This window comes from Bacillus rossius, chromosome 1 (assembly GCF_032445375.1).
Source record: "Bacillus rossius redtenbacheri isolate Brsri chromosome 1, Brsri_v3, whole genome shotgun sequence".
In the NCBI taxonomy this organism is placed as follows: Eukaryota; Metazoa; Arthropoda; class Insecta; order Phasmatodea; family Bacillidae; genus Bacillus; species Bacillus rossius.
This window is the reverse complement of record NC_086330.1, coordinates 239,151,813-239,172,811: the sequence shown is the minus strand read 5'-3', so window position 1 is coordinate 239,172,811 and position 20,999 is coordinate 239,151,813. Positions and strand designations below refer to the sequence as shown.

At 37.9% G+C, this 20,999-nt stretch overlaps 1 protein-coding gene across 4 annotated transcripts in view; it reads right to left on the bottom strand.

The window, feature by feature from the left end:
- The window catches only part of LOC134527396 (52 kDa repressor of the inhibitor of the protein kinase-like), a 52,847-nt gene that overhangs the window by 6,043 nt on the left and 25,805 nt on the right, over window positions 1–20,999 (bottom strand). For all 4 annotated transcript variants that reach the window (XM_063360056.1, XM_063360055.1, XM_063360057.1 and 1 more), the window contains one exon: window positions 16,448–16,558. In XM_063360056.1, coding sequence (XP_063216126.1) covers window positions 16,448–16,558 — 111 coding nt within the window. The remainder of the gene's footprint in view (window positions 1–16,447; window positions 16,559–20,999) is intronic.

The following is a 20,999-nucleotide window of genomic DNA, read 5'->3' as shown; positions in this document are numbered from 1 at the left end:
GCGCTGGAATTGAATCTCCCGGAAGCTGTATTAACTCAAACTATAGTAGGCAACGTGTCACCGCTGGTGTTACAGTATAGCGCTATGCTAAGCCCTCCTTCCAGTCTGAGTGCTCTCCGCAAGTGGAGCTCAGACATGGAAAATAGATTGTTAGCAGTTCAAAAGTATCAGGAGGATTTTCACACCATGCCTACGCCAGGTAGTTTTGTCTCTAATTCTAAAACCAAATTCCCTAATGTTCAGTCTGCTTCGCAGGTCAGCTCTGAACCCGCTCGCGCTATGTGCGCAACGCGACACGTTGAGTGCGCGGCTAGTGTTAGTGATCCTCTGTCGGGGCGAGTCTTGCCGCCGGCAGACGTCCTGAGTCGGCTAATGTGCCCGGCCTGTACTCTAATCGTCCCAGGTGTGCCAAATGCTGTACTTTCGGCCACACTGTATTTGAGTGCACGCAGCCCGCTGTGAGCCGCGATCAGCGGAAATGTTTCCGTTGTAAACGCACGGGGCATTACAGAAGTCAATGTCCGGGAAACGGGCCCTGACCGGGCGTGCGAGTGGTCGCCACGGATGTCGCATGAGGAAAGCCACTCATCAATTGTTTAATAATTTTGTACACGTTAGTCTGTTTAGCGAAATTATTCTGGCATTAATAGATTCTGGTGCTACCCGTTCTTTAAGTAGCTCTGACTTGTTCGATGTACGTTGCATCAAAAATCCTCATTTGTTAAGCCGTGTGTGTAACGGCTCTGACGTAACAATTTGTGTCGCCAACGGCGTGATTATTCATTGAGACGTTGAAGTTGAACTTCACTTAAAACTCGCGGGTTTTTCTTGGAATTGGCGATTTAATGTAGTTCCGGGGTTATGTCACCCGCTCATTTTGGGATTAGCTTTCCTGGGAAAAACTCGCTGTTTGTTAGACGTCACTAATCAAGAAATTGTATTCGGCTTTCATCCATCTAAAAAAATTTGACTCATTCATCAAGGCTCCTCGCCTATCGTTATGTCGTGTTCCGACAATTCTGACGTCATCAATAGGGAAGCTTGTTACATTCTTTAAGAATTTATGATTACGATGGTCGATTCAGATAATTTTTAGTTACATCAAAATATGTTTTAAATTGGAAATGAAAGAGTTTATTGCATTACTTTTTGTTTATTTCGTTTCAAGCCAAAGAAACGATAGTTTTTTCAGTTACATGACAACACAATTCAGACAAATTTGGTTCTAAAGCTTTGTTACTTGCACAGTTTTTGTTCTACAAATTTTTTCGAAGTCCTTGAATTTTGATAGGATGAGGTCCAAATGCATACCATACCAGACATTTTTCTGTTGATGGTCGTTGAGTCCTGTCGCTCACAAAAAAAAATAGAATTTATTACTGTCCCTTGGTTAGCGATGTAACTCAAGATACGGTCGCGCACTGACCGAAGTCGCGCGAAGTTGGGCCGTCGCAGACGCCTAGGGCCTAAATTTCTAGTTACATGATTCCGAAAAAATCTTTAGGTTAAAATTTACGGCCTGGCCCCAGCCCCTAGGCGTGAAATTTTCCCTTAGTGCAACTCCATAATATTGTGCGAGTTGCCGACGACGCGACCGGACTGGACGACAATCGAGCGACAACTGTGTTGGTAGACGAGATTACCTCCCTTGTATAGGTGAAGACAAGGGAAGCAACCCCGTGGGCCAACCGACCAATCACAGTACAGCATTCATCAACATGCCCAAATAAGGAATTTCGGCCGAGCGCATCACACCACGCCAGGACTCGCCCTGATTGGTTGGCTAGTGGTAGCCTCCAGAGAACCTTCCAGACCGTCGCGAAAGCTATGCGTCCACGTGACGCGTAAATCCCCAACAACGCATTTACAACGAGGAAAATAACTTGCTGGCGCCAGTGTGTCGCGCCTGTCCGCTCTTCCTTCTGGGCTTTCCAGACTGTTCTCGGTTTTATTCCACTACAATCTCAATAGAATTCAAAATTTACCCAACTAATTTAAATATAATATTCAAATTTTAGCAATTGAAGTTGAAATTCACATTCAAAATTTTAGTTTAAAAATTATGTCCTGTAAAATTATCTTCTCCATTGCCTTAAATAAAACAATTAATGAAATCATATATCAAAATTAGTTATGAGCTGGAGTTAACCCACAAATTAATAATTAAATATCTCGGGAAAATAAGTATTTTAAGACTTTACATGAAATTTAAAAAGAGTAATTAATAACAATTTTTAACATATCTGAACTGTTCTCTATATCAACAAAAAAAAAATATCCTTCACCTCAAACTTATTCTTAATATTCTTATGACCCATTTTGCAATGCTACAAGCTGTTATAGCTGAAGTCATGAATAAGTATTCTGACGTAATTACCAGCCGAATAGGCAGGTGTGATGTCATGCCCTATAAATTCTATCTTAAGGACACGACTCCCGTCAGGGCAAAGGGACATAAAATCTCACCCCCTAAGTTGCAAAAATTGAAAAATATCATCGATCGTCTCTTAGATGCAGGAGTCATTGCTCCTTCTGTTTCCGATATTAGTTCGCCTTTCTTTCTGGTTTTTAAGAAGGAGGCTGGGAAATTTAGGCTGGTTCATAATTACAAAGAGCTTAGCGATAAGATTAAAGAGGACAGCTACGAGTTGCCAACCGTAGAGAGCGCCCTCCAACACCTCGGGAATGCTGCCATATTTTCTGTTATTGATTTAAATGCTAGCTTCCACCAGTGTCTCTTGCATCCTGATTGTCGCAAATATACTGCAGTTTCTGCCCCTTGGGGGCAATTTCAATTTAATCGAGTGCCTATGGGTGTGTCTTTTGGTAGCCAGGCGATGAGCCGAGTGCTAGATCACATTCTGGGTGACTTGAAGTATAAATCAGTCTTTAATTACATTGACGATATTATCATCTACAGTGCTAATCTGGAGCAGCATAAACAACATTTGTGTCAGGTGTTTGATCGCCTCAGAACAGCTAATTTAACCGTAAATCCCGATAAGATTCACTTGGGAAAAGATTACGTTAAATTTTTAGGTTACATAATTTCTAAAGATAAACTTATCATGGATCCCGATAAAGTTTCCCCCATTCTAAACTTCCCTCCTCCTAGGAACGTCAGAGGAGTTCAGAGATTTCTGGGCATGACGGGATATTACGCTCGCTTCATTCCCGATTTCGCTGCGGTCTGTAGTCCGCTTAATAAACTGCGTAAAAAGAATGTTGTTTTTGAGTGGGGCGACGCTCAACGGAAGGCCTTTGACAGCCTTAAGGCTTTGGTGTCTTCTCCCCCTGTCTTGGTTCTTCCTGATTTTCAACGCAGGTTCGCCCTCCAGGTAGATGAATCAAGCATCGCTGTAGGTGCCGTACTTGGGCATATTGAAAACGTAGGTTACGCCCTATCGCCTATGCCAGTAGAACACTCACTGACGGGGAACAATGTCTGGGTACATACGATAAGGAAGCCTTAGCGTGTTTGTTTGGCGTCGAGAAGTTCGTGTCTTATCTTGATTGTCACGAATTTGATTTGTACACGGACAATCAGGCGCTCAGCTGGCTCTTTAACCATCCGAACCACCTCGGTAAGCTCGGGCGGTGGGTGTTAAGGTTGTCTCGCTTTAAATTTAAATTACATCATATTAAGGGTGGTGATATTGTGGTGGCTGATGCGCTTTCGCGAATGTTCTCCCCGGATGAGTTTGATACACGTGTTTTGTCTGCGACTGAAACAAAGTTGATTTGCGCCGCTGTTTGTAAAGTATTTCCCGAGTCTTTCCTTAGCATTCGTCAATGTCAGCAGGAGGATCCGTTGTGTATTCAAATCCGTAAAGATGTGAGTGCTGGTAAAGCCGTGCCATACATTGAGGAACAGGGTGTAGTGTATTTTACCGGGAAATCCGGTTGGCAAAAGAAGGCTGTTGTTCCCACCTCCCTTCGCCCTATGGTGTTGAAATACTTTCACGACTCCTTGTTGGGTGCGCACTTGGGCATCGACAAAACTTTTCATCGAATTAGCGCACATTTGGCCTGGCCTGGATTGCGAGCTGATGTTCAAAAACACATGCGATCATGTCGAGATTGTCAAGTCTCGAAGCCCCCGCAGTGTGCCAAAGTCGGCTTGTATTGCGCTGATGCTCCTGTCGCTTCTTGGCATGTGCTTCACATTGACATTTTCAGTCCCCTCACACATTCAAAAAAAGGTAATAATTGTATTTTGGTCATTTTGGATATTACTTCTAAATTTGTGTAGCTCATTCCCTTAAAAAAAATGAAAGCCGTTAGTATTGTTAGAGCCTTACGAGAGCAGGTGTGGAAATTTTTTGGTGAGCCTGCCATGATAACGTGTGATAACGCACGCTATTTCCGTTCAGTACAGTTTAAAGACATGTGTTTTATATGGGCCATTAAGCCCATTTACAGCAGTCCTTACTGTCCCCAGGGAAATCAAACTGAGCGCGTAAACAAAGTGCTTAAGGGTATCCTTACAGCTTTCTACAGGGATGATCAGTCGCTATGGGATAGTGATCTGGATTTCATTAATGTAGGGCTTAACTCTGCAGTGCATTTGGCCACTCGATTCCCTCCTTCGATCCCCTTCCTAGGTAGAGAGTTTACCCACCCCCTCCTTAACCTGTGGGAACTGCCGCCACTGGAATCCAACTCTGATGATGAGTCACTGGAGGCCGTGCTTGATAGTGTTGAGTGTAATCTCACGAAGGCTCGTCAAGCCGTGGCTAATTTGTATAACGCTTCCCAGAGACCTCATGAATATGTAGTCGGAGATCTTGTGTTGGTAAAGAATTTTTTGTTGCCTAGTTTGGCTGATAATATTAATTCTAAATTAAATCCTCCGTACGTTGGTCCGTACGTTATTAATAGATTTTTGGGAGATAATACTGTTTTGATGCATAGTGCTGCCGGTTCAAAAAAATTCAAAACAGCCCATGTTGGACAACTAAAGTAATTTAACGTTTAGCCTTGATGGTTTGCAGTTGTATGGGCGTTTGCGTCTGGCTTTATGTTTTTTTTTTTTTTTCAGTTTGGTTGATTCTGTTTCCCCCCTCCCTTCCCTGTCGCGGACGCCACGCCCACAAGAGGATTCGCGCCGCTGTGGACCTGACGCTCCTCAGCCTGCCCACTCCGTCGTGGTCGCTGGTGCCCGTGCGTTTTCCGCTGCGTCTATGAGGCCGCCCGCCTCTTCTGCCGTCGTGACAACATCGATGCGAGTTCGTCACCCGGAACGCAGCATCAGCATGTTGCTATGCCGCTCTTCCTTGGCTCTAAGGGCAGGGGCCCGACCTAAGGAGCCTCCTTTGACTCGCCGTGGTACGCTCGATGCTGTGCCTGGCAGAGCGAGCGGCCGGCTACTCTGCGGTGCTGGCGTGCTGGCGTGCCGGCATCGGCGGTGGCAGTTCTCGTCCCGCTCGTCTTGAGCCGAGTCAGCTGGACACACGCAGTTGTACCTGGAAGTCCTCGCCCCTGTGAGCAAGCAACCCGCTCGACAGGGGTGCGAGGTGAAGAGCCGAGTCAGCCAGGCGCCTGGGCGTATGCAGCTTTGGGGACGCCTGATGCTGCCGTGCCCGGTGTTGCGTCTTCCTGTCGACTTCTACGGATTTTGGTGCTCAAAATTACATATGAACTTTAACTTTCTTGGGACGTCCCGCAACTTCAAGACTAGTCTTCAGCACTGAAGATGCCTCCTGGTCTATGTAACTGACCTTTGTATTCATTCAAGAAAACTTGGCCTATGTATTTGGCGTATGTAATCACATGTATTTTTGGATGTTGGTTTACATGTTTGAAATTTATTGGTTTGGACTTGCAGTTAAACCATTTCGTGGACACTTCCCACATAAAAAAAGCCAGCAAAAAAATACTTGAAATATAAATATATGAATTTTAAAAAATAAAAACAATCAACCTGGAGAATTACGTTTACAATAACTTTTAAAAGGAAAATCTTTACATCCTACCCTTAATATGACAAAAAATTTATAACAAATTAATATTAATCGATTGCATGAGGAAGGCTGTAATCTGGGTTGTTACAACATGCTCATCAGTTAAGAGTCAGTTATGTTTTTCATCGGCACAGCGAGGGCGGCATGCTACATAAGTGTTAAAGACATGTGATGTAACTTCTCAGTCTTGGTAACATTTGTCTTTTGGTTTGTTGATAATAGATTTTGAGGTGAAGATGCACGCGTACTTAGATTTAGGGCTTATCTTGTGGTTGTCACGGTGGTCCTCGCATGTGTAGAGATTATATTAGCTTTTGTACATCTGGCCTGATTAATGTTAATCATTTTATTCATGAAGTTGTGGCACCTTCTTAAGGTTGTGTTTGTGAAGAGATAGCCATACTGTCTTATTCCAATTTAAGCTGATTATTTGCAGCAACCATGATCACGCGAGTAGGGGCACTGGTTGTATAACTCCATGTCACACAGGGCTAGATGGCTACATGGTAATATTTTATCATAATCATGTACTTTATAATGTATAAAGTTAGTGTGTATTTGAGAAATAAATGAGTACATGCTCAATTCCGGGTTTGCATCGGGACTCATTGCTATGGACATTTGTGAGGAACTGTACTATGAGTTGTACTTTATGTTGCTGATGTGCTTCAGCTTTGGGAACTAAAAGGAAATGCACAGGGACATGGCATGCTTGCAGGCATGCAGAATGTTAACGATATTTTGTCTGGCGCGAGCACCATCATATGATGCTTCGCCTTGCTAGCTCTTATGCTATTCACTGTAATTAGTAATCATTTGCATCTGTGGCCACGATTTCAACTCTACATTTAGTCACTTAATTCTGCATACACATATTACAGTAAAACTTGCTTAAGACGTTCCCGCATAATGTTTTCCCACTTATTAAGTTCACAAAATTATTCCTTTGATCACTTCCATATATCTCTGTTAATTTTTCCCATTCATAACTTTTATGTTAATAGATGCTTCCCGCATATAATGTTCAGCAATTGTGGAAAAAAGATAAAATAATAATGATATCTTTAAAATCTATTTATCATTAATTTTTAAAAATTAACTTATTTTCAAAGGATAACGAAATAATTTGAACTGCACAAGACCATCGAAACTTTTCCCGCACGCTGTTACGAGTGTATTTTTATAGACTGAGAGGCTGTTCCATCTGCATGCCATTTCCCCTATTCAAAGCAGAACATCTGACGAATGAGAAAAGCGTACGACCATCGAAACCTGTGCCACACGCCGCACTCTGTTACAACTTTAATTTATGACCAATCATCTGCTTGCATTCGTATAGACTGAGAAGTTATTCCATCTGCAAGCTTTTTTTTCATATTTGAGTTATAACACGTGACGAATATACAGCAAACCATATTTACCACCAGCCATTACTAGTTTTTTAGGTTTGCGATCTTTTAGGTGTGATTTTAAGGTTATCAAGCATCATAAATGTTTAGTATTATGGCAAACAGTGCATAATGGCATCTAAAAGTAGTTGAGAACCCATTAAACGGAAGGAGTTATCATTTGAAGAAAAACTGAAAATAATATCAGAAGTTAATGCGAATCCTTTGATACCAAGAGTGAGAATGGCAAAAAAAACTTGGGATTCCGCCATCTACTTTGAAAGGAATCATGATGAAGAAAGACCAACTTTTGGCTACTAATATTTCATCAAAGTGTACAAAAATTGAAGATTGTAAAATACGAAGAAGTTGAAATTTTACTCTTGGCGTGGTTTAAAGAACAGAGGGCACTTGGAATCCCGACGAACGGCCCAATTTTAAGAGAGAAAGCTGTACAAATAGAACAAAACCTAGGTGTTGAGAGTGTGTGTGATGATACTGTACAGAGTTGGATAAACACAATGTTGCCTCCAATTATAATGGACTTTGAACCAAAAAATGTATTCAATGTCGTTGAATGTGGTCTGTTTTTCAACATGCTTCCGGACAAAACCTTTGTTTTAAAAGGTGAAACATGCCATGGAGGCAAACAAAGTAAGGAATGAGTAACAGTGTTATTGAGTGCCAATATGGATGGCACTGAAAAGTTACCATTGCTGGTAATTGGGAAACCAAAAAAAACCTGTGTCAAACAATAAGTCTGTGTGGATGACAGGCAACATTTTTGAAGACTATGTGAGAACTTTGGATGCAAAGATGGGGTGCAAAAATCGGAAGATTTGCTTTTCATAGATCACTGCCTTGCTCATCCCAAGGAAATATCCAATCTTAGAAATATCCAGATTGAAATTTTTCCCACCAAATCCAACATCCATAGACCAGGGAATTAAAAAATTCTGAAACAGCATTTTCGTAAGCGCCTTGTGTTACGACTTATAACAAGAATTAAAAGTACCGAAACTAGTGGTTATAAAATCAACATCCTGGACACCATGCATTTTCTTGCTGCTACGTGGATAATGCTTGACTCAACCATCAATAGCAATTGCTTCAGAAAAGCAGGCTTTAGTGCTCAACAAGTTACCGATATTTTCCCTGAAGAAGCATGTGAGGACAGTGAGCTAATTCCATGTGCTTCTACATGCAGTGCAAAATGGAAAAACTCTTCAAGAGAACCTAAATTTTTCATGCACTTTTGAAGATTATGTCAAAGTTGACGATGTGGTTCTACCATGTGAGCCACAAACCATCTCAGATTTATGTGCACAACACAAGGATATAGCTGAGGATGAGACTGGCGATGGTGACAGCAATGAAGGTGATTCCACTTCCATGCCAACTTACTCCGAAACACTTGACAACCTGGACAAGCTGAGGTTATTTGTTCATGGAACACCAAATGTTCCAGATATTGTGCGGAAGAGTTTATGGGAACTGAACAATTTTGTGATGCGTCAGAACGAAAATATGTTGAAACAAACAACTCTGATGCAGAATGTTTCAAAACACTGAATGTTAGTTTTTTTGCTAGTGTTTTGAAAATTGTTATTTATTGTGCTTATTAAAAAATTCATTTGAAATAATTAATTTACTGATATAATTGTATAGTTTTTCCAGCGTGCTTCCAGCGTGCGACATAATTGGTATGTGTAATTTTGAGTTAAGCAGTATGTCATTTGAGTAAAATTTTTTTTTATGAAGCAAATATATTTTCCTTTTAAGAAGTTTTTCCTGTTAAGAAGATTTTAGCATCCAGTCCCTTGAAAAACATTTTAACAGGGTTTTACTGTATTACTATTTTTATTGAGATTAATATAATCAGATTATGTTGGGTCATATATGTGAAATATATGTAAGTTATATTGCATTATGAACCAAGGCATGCTGCTGCATGCAAGTTAGTTATCACTAATTGGTATTAAAATGAATGCATGTTTAACATGCATTTTTAACATGTTTAACATGCATTTAACTTGCATTTTGTTATACCCGGTTTCATCGCATAATTGCCGCATGCGCATAATCGTCGCGTGATGTTTTTGGTCCCACTATTAGATTTCGAGCGCTTACATCTTCGTGCGATCTTTGTCAAAAGGCAAAGTATTCACATAGAATGTTAGTGGGTGAAAATCAGCCAATCATTCCGAAATCACCAACCATTATATTTAGTATCTGTTGATCTTTTTGGAACACTGCTCGTCAGCAGTTGTAACTTACGTATTTGTTATGATGGACGTATTCTCAAAATACACTAAGTTTTACCCTATGGTAAGAGCTACGGGAAAAGGTGTTAACAACAAGGTAAAACAGTTTGTTAAAGAAGTAGGCCTACCTTGTTTCATACTCTCGGATCGAGGTACTCAATTTACTGGGAAAATTTGGCAAGAAGGATTAAAGAAGTTAAACATTATTCCTACAACTTCGTCAGTAAAACATCCTCAAGGGAATCCTGTCGAACGAATAATGAGAAAACTTGGTAATATGCTTAGAGCGTTTTGTCATGACACACACAGAAGTTGGAGAAATAAAATTCCATATATCAAATGTGTGTTAAATCATACAATACATAGTTCTACAGGTTTAACGCCAAATGAAATATTGACAGGAAAACGATCAACTGTAATTCCGGAATCAATTTTACCAAAGCTAGCGGTTGATTTACCAGAAGAAGAAAAAACAAATTTAGAGGAAACTTTGAAAGAAATACAAGTTATGGTAAAAGCAAGACTGATAATTTCAGCTAACATCCGAAAAAGACAACAGAAAGCAAAATTAAAAACTACACTGTCTTGTGGTGAATTGGTGTTGAAGAGGACAAACCCTATTAGTCGATTTTGGGAGTATTTCACAAGAAAATTATTTCTTTTGTATGATGGTCCTTATATAATAAATGCCATAACCAATGCTATAAGAGAAAACTGTTATGAGTTAGCTGAGATTGATACAGGAAATATAGTTGGTCATTATAATATTTCTCAGTTAAGGAACTATAAAAAGCCTAACATAACAGACTTTGATTAACTTCTGCTTTGTAAATACTGCATAATCTTGAGTTTAAGAGCTGAAATAATGAAATGATATGTATATATAGGTACACGCAACCTTGTAACATATGTGACATCATGCCTGAATAATTAATGTAAGCAAGAATATGATTTATTTTCCTCAATGTATGATTGTTCATTTAATACTGATTGTATATATATAAAAAAATCATTTTAAAATAATTGAAATTGTTAAGATATGTTTTTGTTGTTGAGTGATCCTTTTTAATGGAAACTGCTATTGTGATGTAAGTTTGTTTGTTTTAGTGGTATCGTTCATTTTATGTATATGTAATGAAAATTGTCTCTAGTGTAAGACTGGACTATACACAATATAGACATTTTTCGAAGGGGCATTTCTATAAAGGTAAAGTTACTCTTTATAGCAAGGAGTAATGAACAATTCAAATATGTTTGTTTTTCTCCAAGTTTTTATACGAAATGTCATGTAAGAGTTTTAACGTGTGGTTTAGTTTTTGTTTTATCTCTGGTTAGTTGGAAAAACAATAATTAGAAAGTAGAGAAGATAAAATAATTTAAAACTTGAATTGTAATTTTATTTTATGATGTTATAGATGTGACTAGAGGTAAAATTGCTGGATTGTAAGTTGTTGAAATAGCTTGGGAAGTTGGGATTTGTCGAAATCCTTGAAGATAAACTTTATACTACAGCGACGTGAAGAATGGTGTAGGAGCCCGATACGGAATGGATGTTGAATTGATGACGCTATCAGACGACTACTGGTAGTACTGTGCCATCATCGGGACGATGAAGTGTCGCAGGAGTGCTCCATGTGGTGTTCGTGTACTGCCTACATCGGTATACGTTTCCAGGTATTAATATAGAGATCACTCTACCAAAGGACTGGTTATATAAAAGAACTTCTATGAGGTTGATCAGTTGGTTGAGATATGGAGAACTGTAAATTTTTACTATTTATAATTATTTAAACTGGAGTCTTACTCCAATATAATCATAATTGCACTAGTGAAGGGCCCTTTGTTTATAATAAAATAGTAAGTAAGAAGTCAGTCGATTACTAGTAAGGATGAGTAGTAGTTTGATACCTGTATGATTGCCATTTGTTTAATGTCTTCTTTTAGTTTCTTTATCTCCACTTGTACAACCCCAGAGGAAAAAAAACTCCGACTGAGTTAACTAAAGCTTCGCAAAAATAATATCTTTGATTATTCAATATTTGTAAAATTAAAATAATAATTTATAGAGTATTGATATTAAATTTAGGAAATGAAACCAAATATCTAATTAATAACTCTGAGTACCACCTACCTTGAGCATTGGTATAATATAACTATTATCCAAAATCCACTAAAGGGAGTTGTACAAGTCGCAAAAACTTTATTGAAAATTGTTTTAAAACCTTTATGGTTCGTTTACTGCCTGAACTTATGAAGTGGCCAATGAATGGCGCCGTTACTGGCACCCCAGATTAGTATATAACAGCGAGTAGGTGATTTCTCTGGGAGTCGCTGGGGTCACTGGGAGTCGAACCGCGTCACTCCGCGCGGCGCAGTATTATGTTTCGCTGTAGATCTCGCGAAACGACCGTTGTTCCTGTACCGGTTTATGCAGTTGACTATTCGCCGACTAACCTGAACTGTTCGGGAATTTTGCACACCGCGAGCCTCACATGTCTACCGCGACGTCCACTTTTACGGACTTTGTGATTTTGTTTGTGCTACGGACTGAACTGCGTGTGACATCGTCCGGGGAGACGAGCACACAGCCCAGAGTATCCTGTTGAGGACCGGAGGTAGACATCTGACACCGCAGACATAAGGCAGGCGTGGACGCCTGAGACTGGGCGTGCATGTTTGGAGCTGCACACCGGCCCCTTGTTTTTGCTCGCTGCTCCGGGAATCATCGGACATTTGGCACAGCTCCTTTAGAACTAACCAACGTCTAGAATTGGAATGTGCCATGGTGCCCCAGTGGTCCGAAGATAAGAACGTGCTCTACCCCTGAAGAACTATCTGGAGCCCCCCCTTTTTTTAAGTGTGCAGCATACAAAACTCACACAGCACAATACGTTTGCAAACCGAGATATATAACGTTGAAACCAATTTTCTGCTCCGAATCGTCCTACCGCTCAATACACAATTCCACAAAAAAAAAATTGCAACAATTACAACAGAAATAACAATTTATACACAAAATGAACACAATACGATACACGAATCCAGAGCGCCCCGTTTTTGATCGGTCACCTTGGTCATAGGACTATCACGTTTTTTTTATTTATAATATTTTCAATAATTTTAATTCTCAAATTAAAATAATAAACACAACTCAATGCCCCAAATTGTAATGTGAGAATTAAAATTAAGCATATAATTTTATTAGAATTATAATTCTGTACATAATTTTAATTTCTGAACATAATTTCCTGAATTAAAAGAATGCACTTAATTTGATTTTAATTATTTTAACTATGCACATAGTTAAAATTGGCATTGAATATTTTGTGTGGGCCCAATACAAATTCCGTGCAATATAAAATTTATTTCAATTAATTGAATTATTATAATAATTATAATAATAATTATTATGGTATTTAAATTTTAATTTGAAATAGCACGCAGTCGTAGTATAATCTTAATTCATCGAATTTAAATTACAATTATTTTGTGGCCCATTTTTTTCCCTGCAATTTTAACGACTTTGAAGCTGAAAAAAAAAGCATTAATGTTTTCATATACCATAATAGAAATTAACAAAAATTATATCTAGACACAAAATCAATTCCAGGTTTTAAGTATACTTTACTGTATGTTTTTGCAAATATGTATTGAATTTGATATACAAATAAATATTTTATAAGGCAAAAAATTTATAAATACAATTGTATAAAATGCATAATTTAATAGAAATCATATTTAAATTTTAAATTTCATCTTAAAAATAATACGATTTCAATTTGATGAACAAATAAATTTTTGTGAGGCATAAATTTATATCAATTAATTTTATGTCGAGGCATAAAATTATTTCATTATTTTTACTCTTGACTGAAGAAAAATGGTTCCGGAAACTATTAGTTTCTGTTGAAATGAAATATTGTTGTATTTTTATTTATTTATGTTTCACTATTTTTGAAAATAAATAAGAAAACGACGTGCCATAAGCATCACCATTCGATTTAAAAACGGCGTGCTTATACGCCTATATATATATACACACACACATATATATGTAGAACGCTCGACACCTGACGGCCAAAGACGAAAAATACTCGCTGACGCGTGAGATAATAAAAAGAGCGGTCACTCGCACTGGCTAGTCATGACGAAGAGGCCCAAGAATAGCAGAAGACCCTTTGTTTGTATTTAGTTCACACGTATGCTCGCCCGCACACAAGCCCCACTTTTACAATTATGCTTTACTACTTTCTCTCCAATATTTTTCGCTCATGTTTACAAATACGAAGATAGACCTGGGAACCTTTTTAATGTATATTTTGATTCTCCACAACATTTGTTTGATACATTTTTCACTTAAACGCCTAGATTCTGAGAAAGACTGAGTCAGACCAATTTTTTTAACCCTTTTCTCCAAAAACTTCACGTCCTATTTCAAAAATATTAACACCATTCGATTCAGCATCCTCGAATTACCCTTATATCAAGTTTTCAGGTCTGCTGGTAAAAAGTGCTTATTTTACCTCTTATTGACTGGCCTACAAGTAGCAGCCAGTGAGAAGTGGCAGGGTGGCTTCCTGCTGATCTGGCGATGGAATGGCACATGGGAGAAAGGGGAAGGCCTAAATTACACTAGGTGAATACACACATAAAGTGGAGAGGATCTTAAATACAATTTACTTGCTGTACAACTTCTATTAAAATAGTAAACTTTGTTTATAGTTTAAATTAGTAGCTGTGGCAGTGTCACTTAACAACTACATTAATAAACATAAATATGAGATTTAATTTTGCTATGAAAATGTGTGCTAGCACAGTAAGCTATATAATGTAGTTTTCATAAGTTATTATGGTATTATTTTTTGTGGCTAACATTATGCAGAACAAATATCCTTGAAAATTATCTTTAAATAGCTACAACAACCTTTATAAGTGCCCATTAAGTTTTTCCAACAGAACAAGAATAGTTTTTACCTACAGTTCACTGTGAAGGATTAACAAATTACATTCACTTTTTTTTTAATTTACAAATAGCCAAATAATAAGAAATATAAACAAAAATTTTAACATAAATACTTTGTAGATATTACAAAGAGATTAATTATTACTATTTGTTAACACCAGTAATCATTAGTAGAACGACGACGTGCAGTATACCTGCTTACAGCCTGGTAATTAGATAACTCAAAATTAGCATTGGAAAAAATTAGATTAAAAAAACCAAACCTTTATTGTGTTTAAACCAGGTTTTTTTGTTTTAGTTTTGAACCAGCTTTTTTTATTACATTAGTTATTTTGGTTCTCAGCATGTTCAAATTAAAGCCATACAACATCCCACATTCTGCCACTCATATTGAACCAGAAAAGTTATATATCAAAGAAGTTGACGACAGCTGTCATGTCTATCCTGGTCCCTAGGCCCGCTGTTGCCCATAGCCGTCTGGTCCTGGCATGAGTGTAACAAAGTGCTTTGAGTGGTGCTTCGAGTGGTGAGCGCACCCGAGTGTGGCGGCTGGTGTGACAAATGACGGTGTCATCGAACCCAGACCGCGTACTGTCTCCCACGCATCTCGTGCGTTCCCCTCCCCTGCTTCCCGCTCGCCGTGCGCCGGTGCGTGGGAGTCAGTGGTAGCTCGCCTCTCATCCGCGACAGACGCGTCTGAGCGCTGCTCCGTGCTTCGCCACTAGAGATTCGTGAGTGGTTTGCAGTTACGACATAGACATAACTACGGACATACATAGACTGAACTAAGTGGCTTCTTTAGCGGCCGACAGCTCGAGGGGTCGCTGTTGTAAGCCACAAGGTGAGAACCCGTTTACTCCCTGAGTTTTAGGCTGGTCTGTGCTCTCGTCACGACAGGGATTCACTCGCAACAGGGGTCAGAGAGCCAGGTGTCGACAAACTGAAGTCCGGAAAATCTGCACATCTGACTGGGACTTAACCACTGAACGGATATTTCCCTACAGAACGAGGATTCTCCATAGAATGGGTGTTTACCACAGAATAGGAATTTTTTGTTAGTAATAAATTTATTTATTTCCTTTTTTTCTTTACACTTTTGACTACAATTTACTAATTAATTTTATTTTAGAGGAGTATTAAGCTGGGTACAATTTACAACTTATTCATAATTTAAATGATAAGATCTTAAATATATAATTATTTGTTCCCGTATATCATAAGAAACATTAATGAGCTAACTACTGTTGTTATTAGAGTGGAATTAACCTTTTATTAAAATTTATTAAGATATTCTATTTAAAAAATAGAGTAAAAAAACAAGTTGGTTTTTATAAAAACCACTTGATTTAAACCACAGTTTAAACCATGGTTTAAACCATTGTGGTTTAAATCAGCCAACCCTGCTCAAAACTAATGAACATCTAACTAAATAGCATGAACATAATAGTATTACCAAAAGATTTGTTAACAAGTATTAGTGTAATGATCATAAAATGTACTTCTCCACCGTGAAGATTAAAATCCATTTATATTCCAGTGTGGTAATAACTTATGAAAGTGTTCAAACAGTCAATATTGATATAGGTGAAGTGCTAATGAACACCTGCAATTTTTTTATATAGTGTTTGACTAGGGGGAAAAAAAAGGTTTGTTGGGAAGAAAAAGGTTGTTTTTTAAAAGTACTCACATGTAGGTCATGAAATTGGCAAAATACAAGTAAAAATAAATTTTAACGAAACTATAAAATCACAAATATTAATTATTGTACAGTGAACAAGGAATCTGTTTTAAAAAAAAGGTGAATAATCAAAATCGCACCTTAAGCATTCACGGTTGGGTAGCACACAAAGAACAACGATAGAAAGATACCTTCTCTGGAATCCTGTGGTACTTGTGCATCCTGTAGGAACAGTTCACAGTCTCCTGTGTCACCTGGATCCCCAGCAGTGGCGTATGTGTGGTCCATCACCCCTGCTGAATCTACAACAGGCAGACTCTCCGGCATGATTGGGCGTTTGCAATGCAGGACACTAGCTGTGACATCGCCATGGTTTACAAACAGCAAAGCAGATTTCATTACAACACGACCAACAGCTAGAGTTTTATAAGCAACAATTAGAGGACGATAGTCATTGGAACAAGCTGAATAAGCACTGGTGTCACCCTCTGCATAGTTTTGATTGGTAGGCTGGAATTTTTGTTTTACTTTGCTTCTGGCTAAAGTCTTCACCATTCTAATACACAATCACAGTTGAAGACCACATCCATTTCATTACTGAGGACAGATTATGTATGTACAAAGTTTGTATACATTTTATGAAAACATCACGCCTATATGAATAGCAGTAGAAGGGCACTGGAAATCTAAAGCTGACAAGAGTCCAGGGGCACATTCAGGATGGCCTTACCTTGCACAGTTGTTGATGGGTGCAAGAAGAAAGTGGGCATGTGAACTCCGTGAGACTCTCTCATAGCAATGTGGCCCTTATTAAACCTTTCAGTCACACTTTAATTCCTACAAATTAATTTTAACTGTTTTGTAAACTATTTTTTTTTATATAGTAATAAGTTTCATGTCTCGTTGAGATATTAATGGTCCACTTCAGTGGACGAATAGACAAAGTGTTAATAGAATGTACTTAATCGACAGAGAGCTGATCGCTCTTCGCGTCAGACATGCGTACTTGCTGACCAACTTCATGGGCTCTTAAGGTGTCAGACATGCCTGGTATACCTGGAAGTCTCTGCCACTTGGAAGCAGACACATGCTGTCATCATATGCCCTTCTTACAAAGAATAATAATAAGGATAAAATGACCTATGTCACGGAGGCTCAGTTACTCTTATGGCAGAGCAGAAAAGCTTTCAAAGTTCTGTAAGTCGGAAAGATGTCATTTTTTAAACATCCTACCACCCGAAACAGACAATGAGGATATTTCAAAGATTTTATGTGATAACAATAACAGGGTGGCCACACAAAATCTCAAATGAAATTCCCTGACTTTTCCAGGTTATCCCTGACCCGATGATAATTTTCCCTGAGCCTTCTTTTGCACTGCTACGCAACTTCACTTTTAAAAATTAACCAGCGTTCTTTTTTAAAACTGCAAGTATTCAACAGACAAATGAGTAAACTAACAGTTGGTTATCTTCATTAAAAACACTATAAAATAGTAAAGATGTTTTATTAGTTTAAATCAGCTACTTTATAATGATAATTTCTAACCAATTGTTCAAACAGTACCTCAGGATTTTTAATGTAGCTAACCTGACTTAATTGATCATTTCACAATATCACAGTATTTGTAATATGTAACCTAACCTCACTACTTGTATCACAACATCCTCTTAAAGAATGATTGCAAAACATGAAAAAAAACATGCTATTAGGAGTTTCTAACTAATATTTTTACAGAAAAGTGGCTATCCTGTAGAATTACTCGAATAAGCCTCGCACCACTGATATTTAGACCATAACCAAAAATATATTATTAGAATAAGCCTCACAGCAAACTTAAACATAGAACTTAGAATCATATTTCAACTTTTTTATTCCGGACTTGCATAATCATTCAAAATTATAACATGTCTTAATGGTTTCATGTTAAAATAATATAGCATTCTCAGTACCAGATATTTTTTTTTCAAGCTATATTCTTGCCACAAGAATATAGTTTCAATACTTCCATTAAAATTATTTAAGTAAATTTTTAATACACATCTCTATAGATTATAGGCAGAAAATATTTTATTTATGAAGTAACTGTAAATGATATGTTACTTTGAAGAGAGGTGAAAGAAAAGGTCATGAATGAAAAACAGTGAGTAGCGTGCCGACCGAAGATGTTTTGTTAACTGCAGCGAAACGCCATCAAAAGTTTGGCAAAATCTTATTTTTTCCCCTCCATTCAAGTATACGCCGACTTTCTTCCCATAACACGATTTCCCATTTTCTCATCAATTTTTATCATTTATGGGGTTTTCAGCCCTAGATTATCACAACCTCAAACCTTCGGTAATCATTGCAACGTCTTTATTCACAAATATATCCACTTTCAAACCACATGCAAGATGTCATTTAACCCAACAACAGGTTAATCAACATTGGAGCTTTAAGGAACTTTTGCTATGCATTGTTGTTAAGTTTTTAATAAGCTGCGCACTATGCTTTTAAACACACATTTAAAAAATAATAATTTTGCGTGGATTATTGGAATATGGTAATATGCAAACACAATTTTGAAAATAATACAGAAACTCATGTTTTTTTATAACGAATGGCTATTGCTGAAACAAGCTTATCTAAAAAAATTCCCTGACTTTTCCAGGTTTTCCCAGATCTGTTTAATATTCCCTGTCTTTTCCCGGTCTGTGGCCACCATGAATAAACAAACAGAATTACGTATCAGTGATGTTAAATGTTGAAATCCTCGCGTGCGGTCAGTGCGTCCTGCCTCTGCGGTTGGTAGCATCAGAATGGGGTGAAAATAGCAGAACTTGGTGACTTGACAGTGTCATCACGCCTACGCCGATAACTAGGGGCTTGCTACAGATGCTAATTTTTTGCTTATTTCTAACATAAATAATAATTTAGCTAACATTCAAAAACAGACCTGCCAACATTCAAATTTAAAAAATCATGAGGTCCTCGATAAAAATTTTCAGGCCCATAAATACAGGTTAGATATAAAAAACAACAAATGAGATCCTTTAAATTTAAGTGACATACCTGTACATATGTTACATGGTCTCTGCTTCAAAATTTATTTTAACAAATTATAGGTTGCAGATTTAATTTAGTTGAACATAATTTAGCGCTGTTGTGTAGTGATCATGCACGGCCGCAACTAAAAAAGATGTAAAATAACATTCTGCTCGTGTAACACTATTATCATTGTTCACAGCAAAATTAATTTTTTTTATTGGAAGCAATACACTTCACGTGTTAGTTGTGTTTTTTTGTAGCGACATGTTTCACAATGTCTCCTCTTCCACTATGCGAGATAGAAAAATCAGCACGGCACACGCTACAAAACGCAAAATTGCTTCCTTTACGTGACTCGAGTATTGATGGAAACTCGTTACTGTAAACTTTCGTAAAACTTGTTTTGTAACTTTTACAAACAAAATCTTGGGGCCCCGAAAAATCGTGAGGAAACACTATTTTGGCGTGAGGGCGTGAGATGGACCAAAAAATCGTGAGCCTCACACCAAAATCGTGAGAGTTGGCAGGTCTGCAAAAACATTGATTATTTCAGCTAAATAAGTTTAAAATGTCATTCATTTGTAAAATACCTTTTATAAAATACCACAAACTGCTTCACTTTTATTTACAGTTATTATCAAAATTGTTTCAATAAATTAATTGTTTCACATTTAGAAAGAAACAACCCTACTCACAGTAGCCTAGCTCACCTTATATTCATACCTTGCAGTTTGTTTGGGACACATGTGCATGTATAATTAAATTTCTTTTAAAGTATATTTTTCACTGAAGACTTAATTAACAAATCAGTCAATTCACAAAAACAACACGACCACCATCTTTGCTGCAGATTTTCTCTTGGCTCATGCGATAAAGGTGAATGGTTGGCTAAAGACGTGAAAACAAAACAGACTGCACTCTATGTATTTTTCTTTGGTGCAAGTATGAACTAAACCATAGCAGAACTACAGGCACTTGGCACTCCCCCAAATGTTACACATGACCCATGTGGTGATTTTGGGGGATACAGTTTGGTGTTGCAGCTACATATCTATCATCTCCCTCCAAAATTTAAATACACCACTGGATAGCTAAAGGATCAAAGAATTTGCTACGCTAAGTGAGGACTGTGACGCATCGCGCGCTGTAGAAGGGGAAGTGCCGCCATTTTGTGGTCATTTTGCTGCGTTTCGAGATTTCCATTTAGTATAACTTTGACTCTGAGAAGTTACAACATTCATTTGAGTTTCAATCGTCAGCTCTCGTCAAAATCTGTGATTGCATATATAAAACATTAGTGTAAAATAGTTACAGTGAATATATATGGTGTTAAAATAAAATATATAATGTCGGCCTATACGCGTCAAAAAGCCAAATCCAAATACAGAGATTATATATGGTTGGAAAGGGCTTCCCAAAAGCAATCAAACGATACCAATAAAACACCATATGACCGAGTGAAGCAGTGCTGGGAACGTAAAAGAATGAATGCGGCCGAGCAGATCAACGATGGTGCCAGTACATCTGCAGCTGGGACGGTTGAAATTATGCAAGTGGATTATGAAATCACTTCTATATTGACACCGGACTGTGTAGGCATCCATTGTGTACAATCGTCGATTATGAAGACACATTGTGCAGCAGCTAGTGCACTTTTGTGCCCGAAGGACTTCTTAGTGTTCAAACATGATTATAACATACATAAAATAGCATATT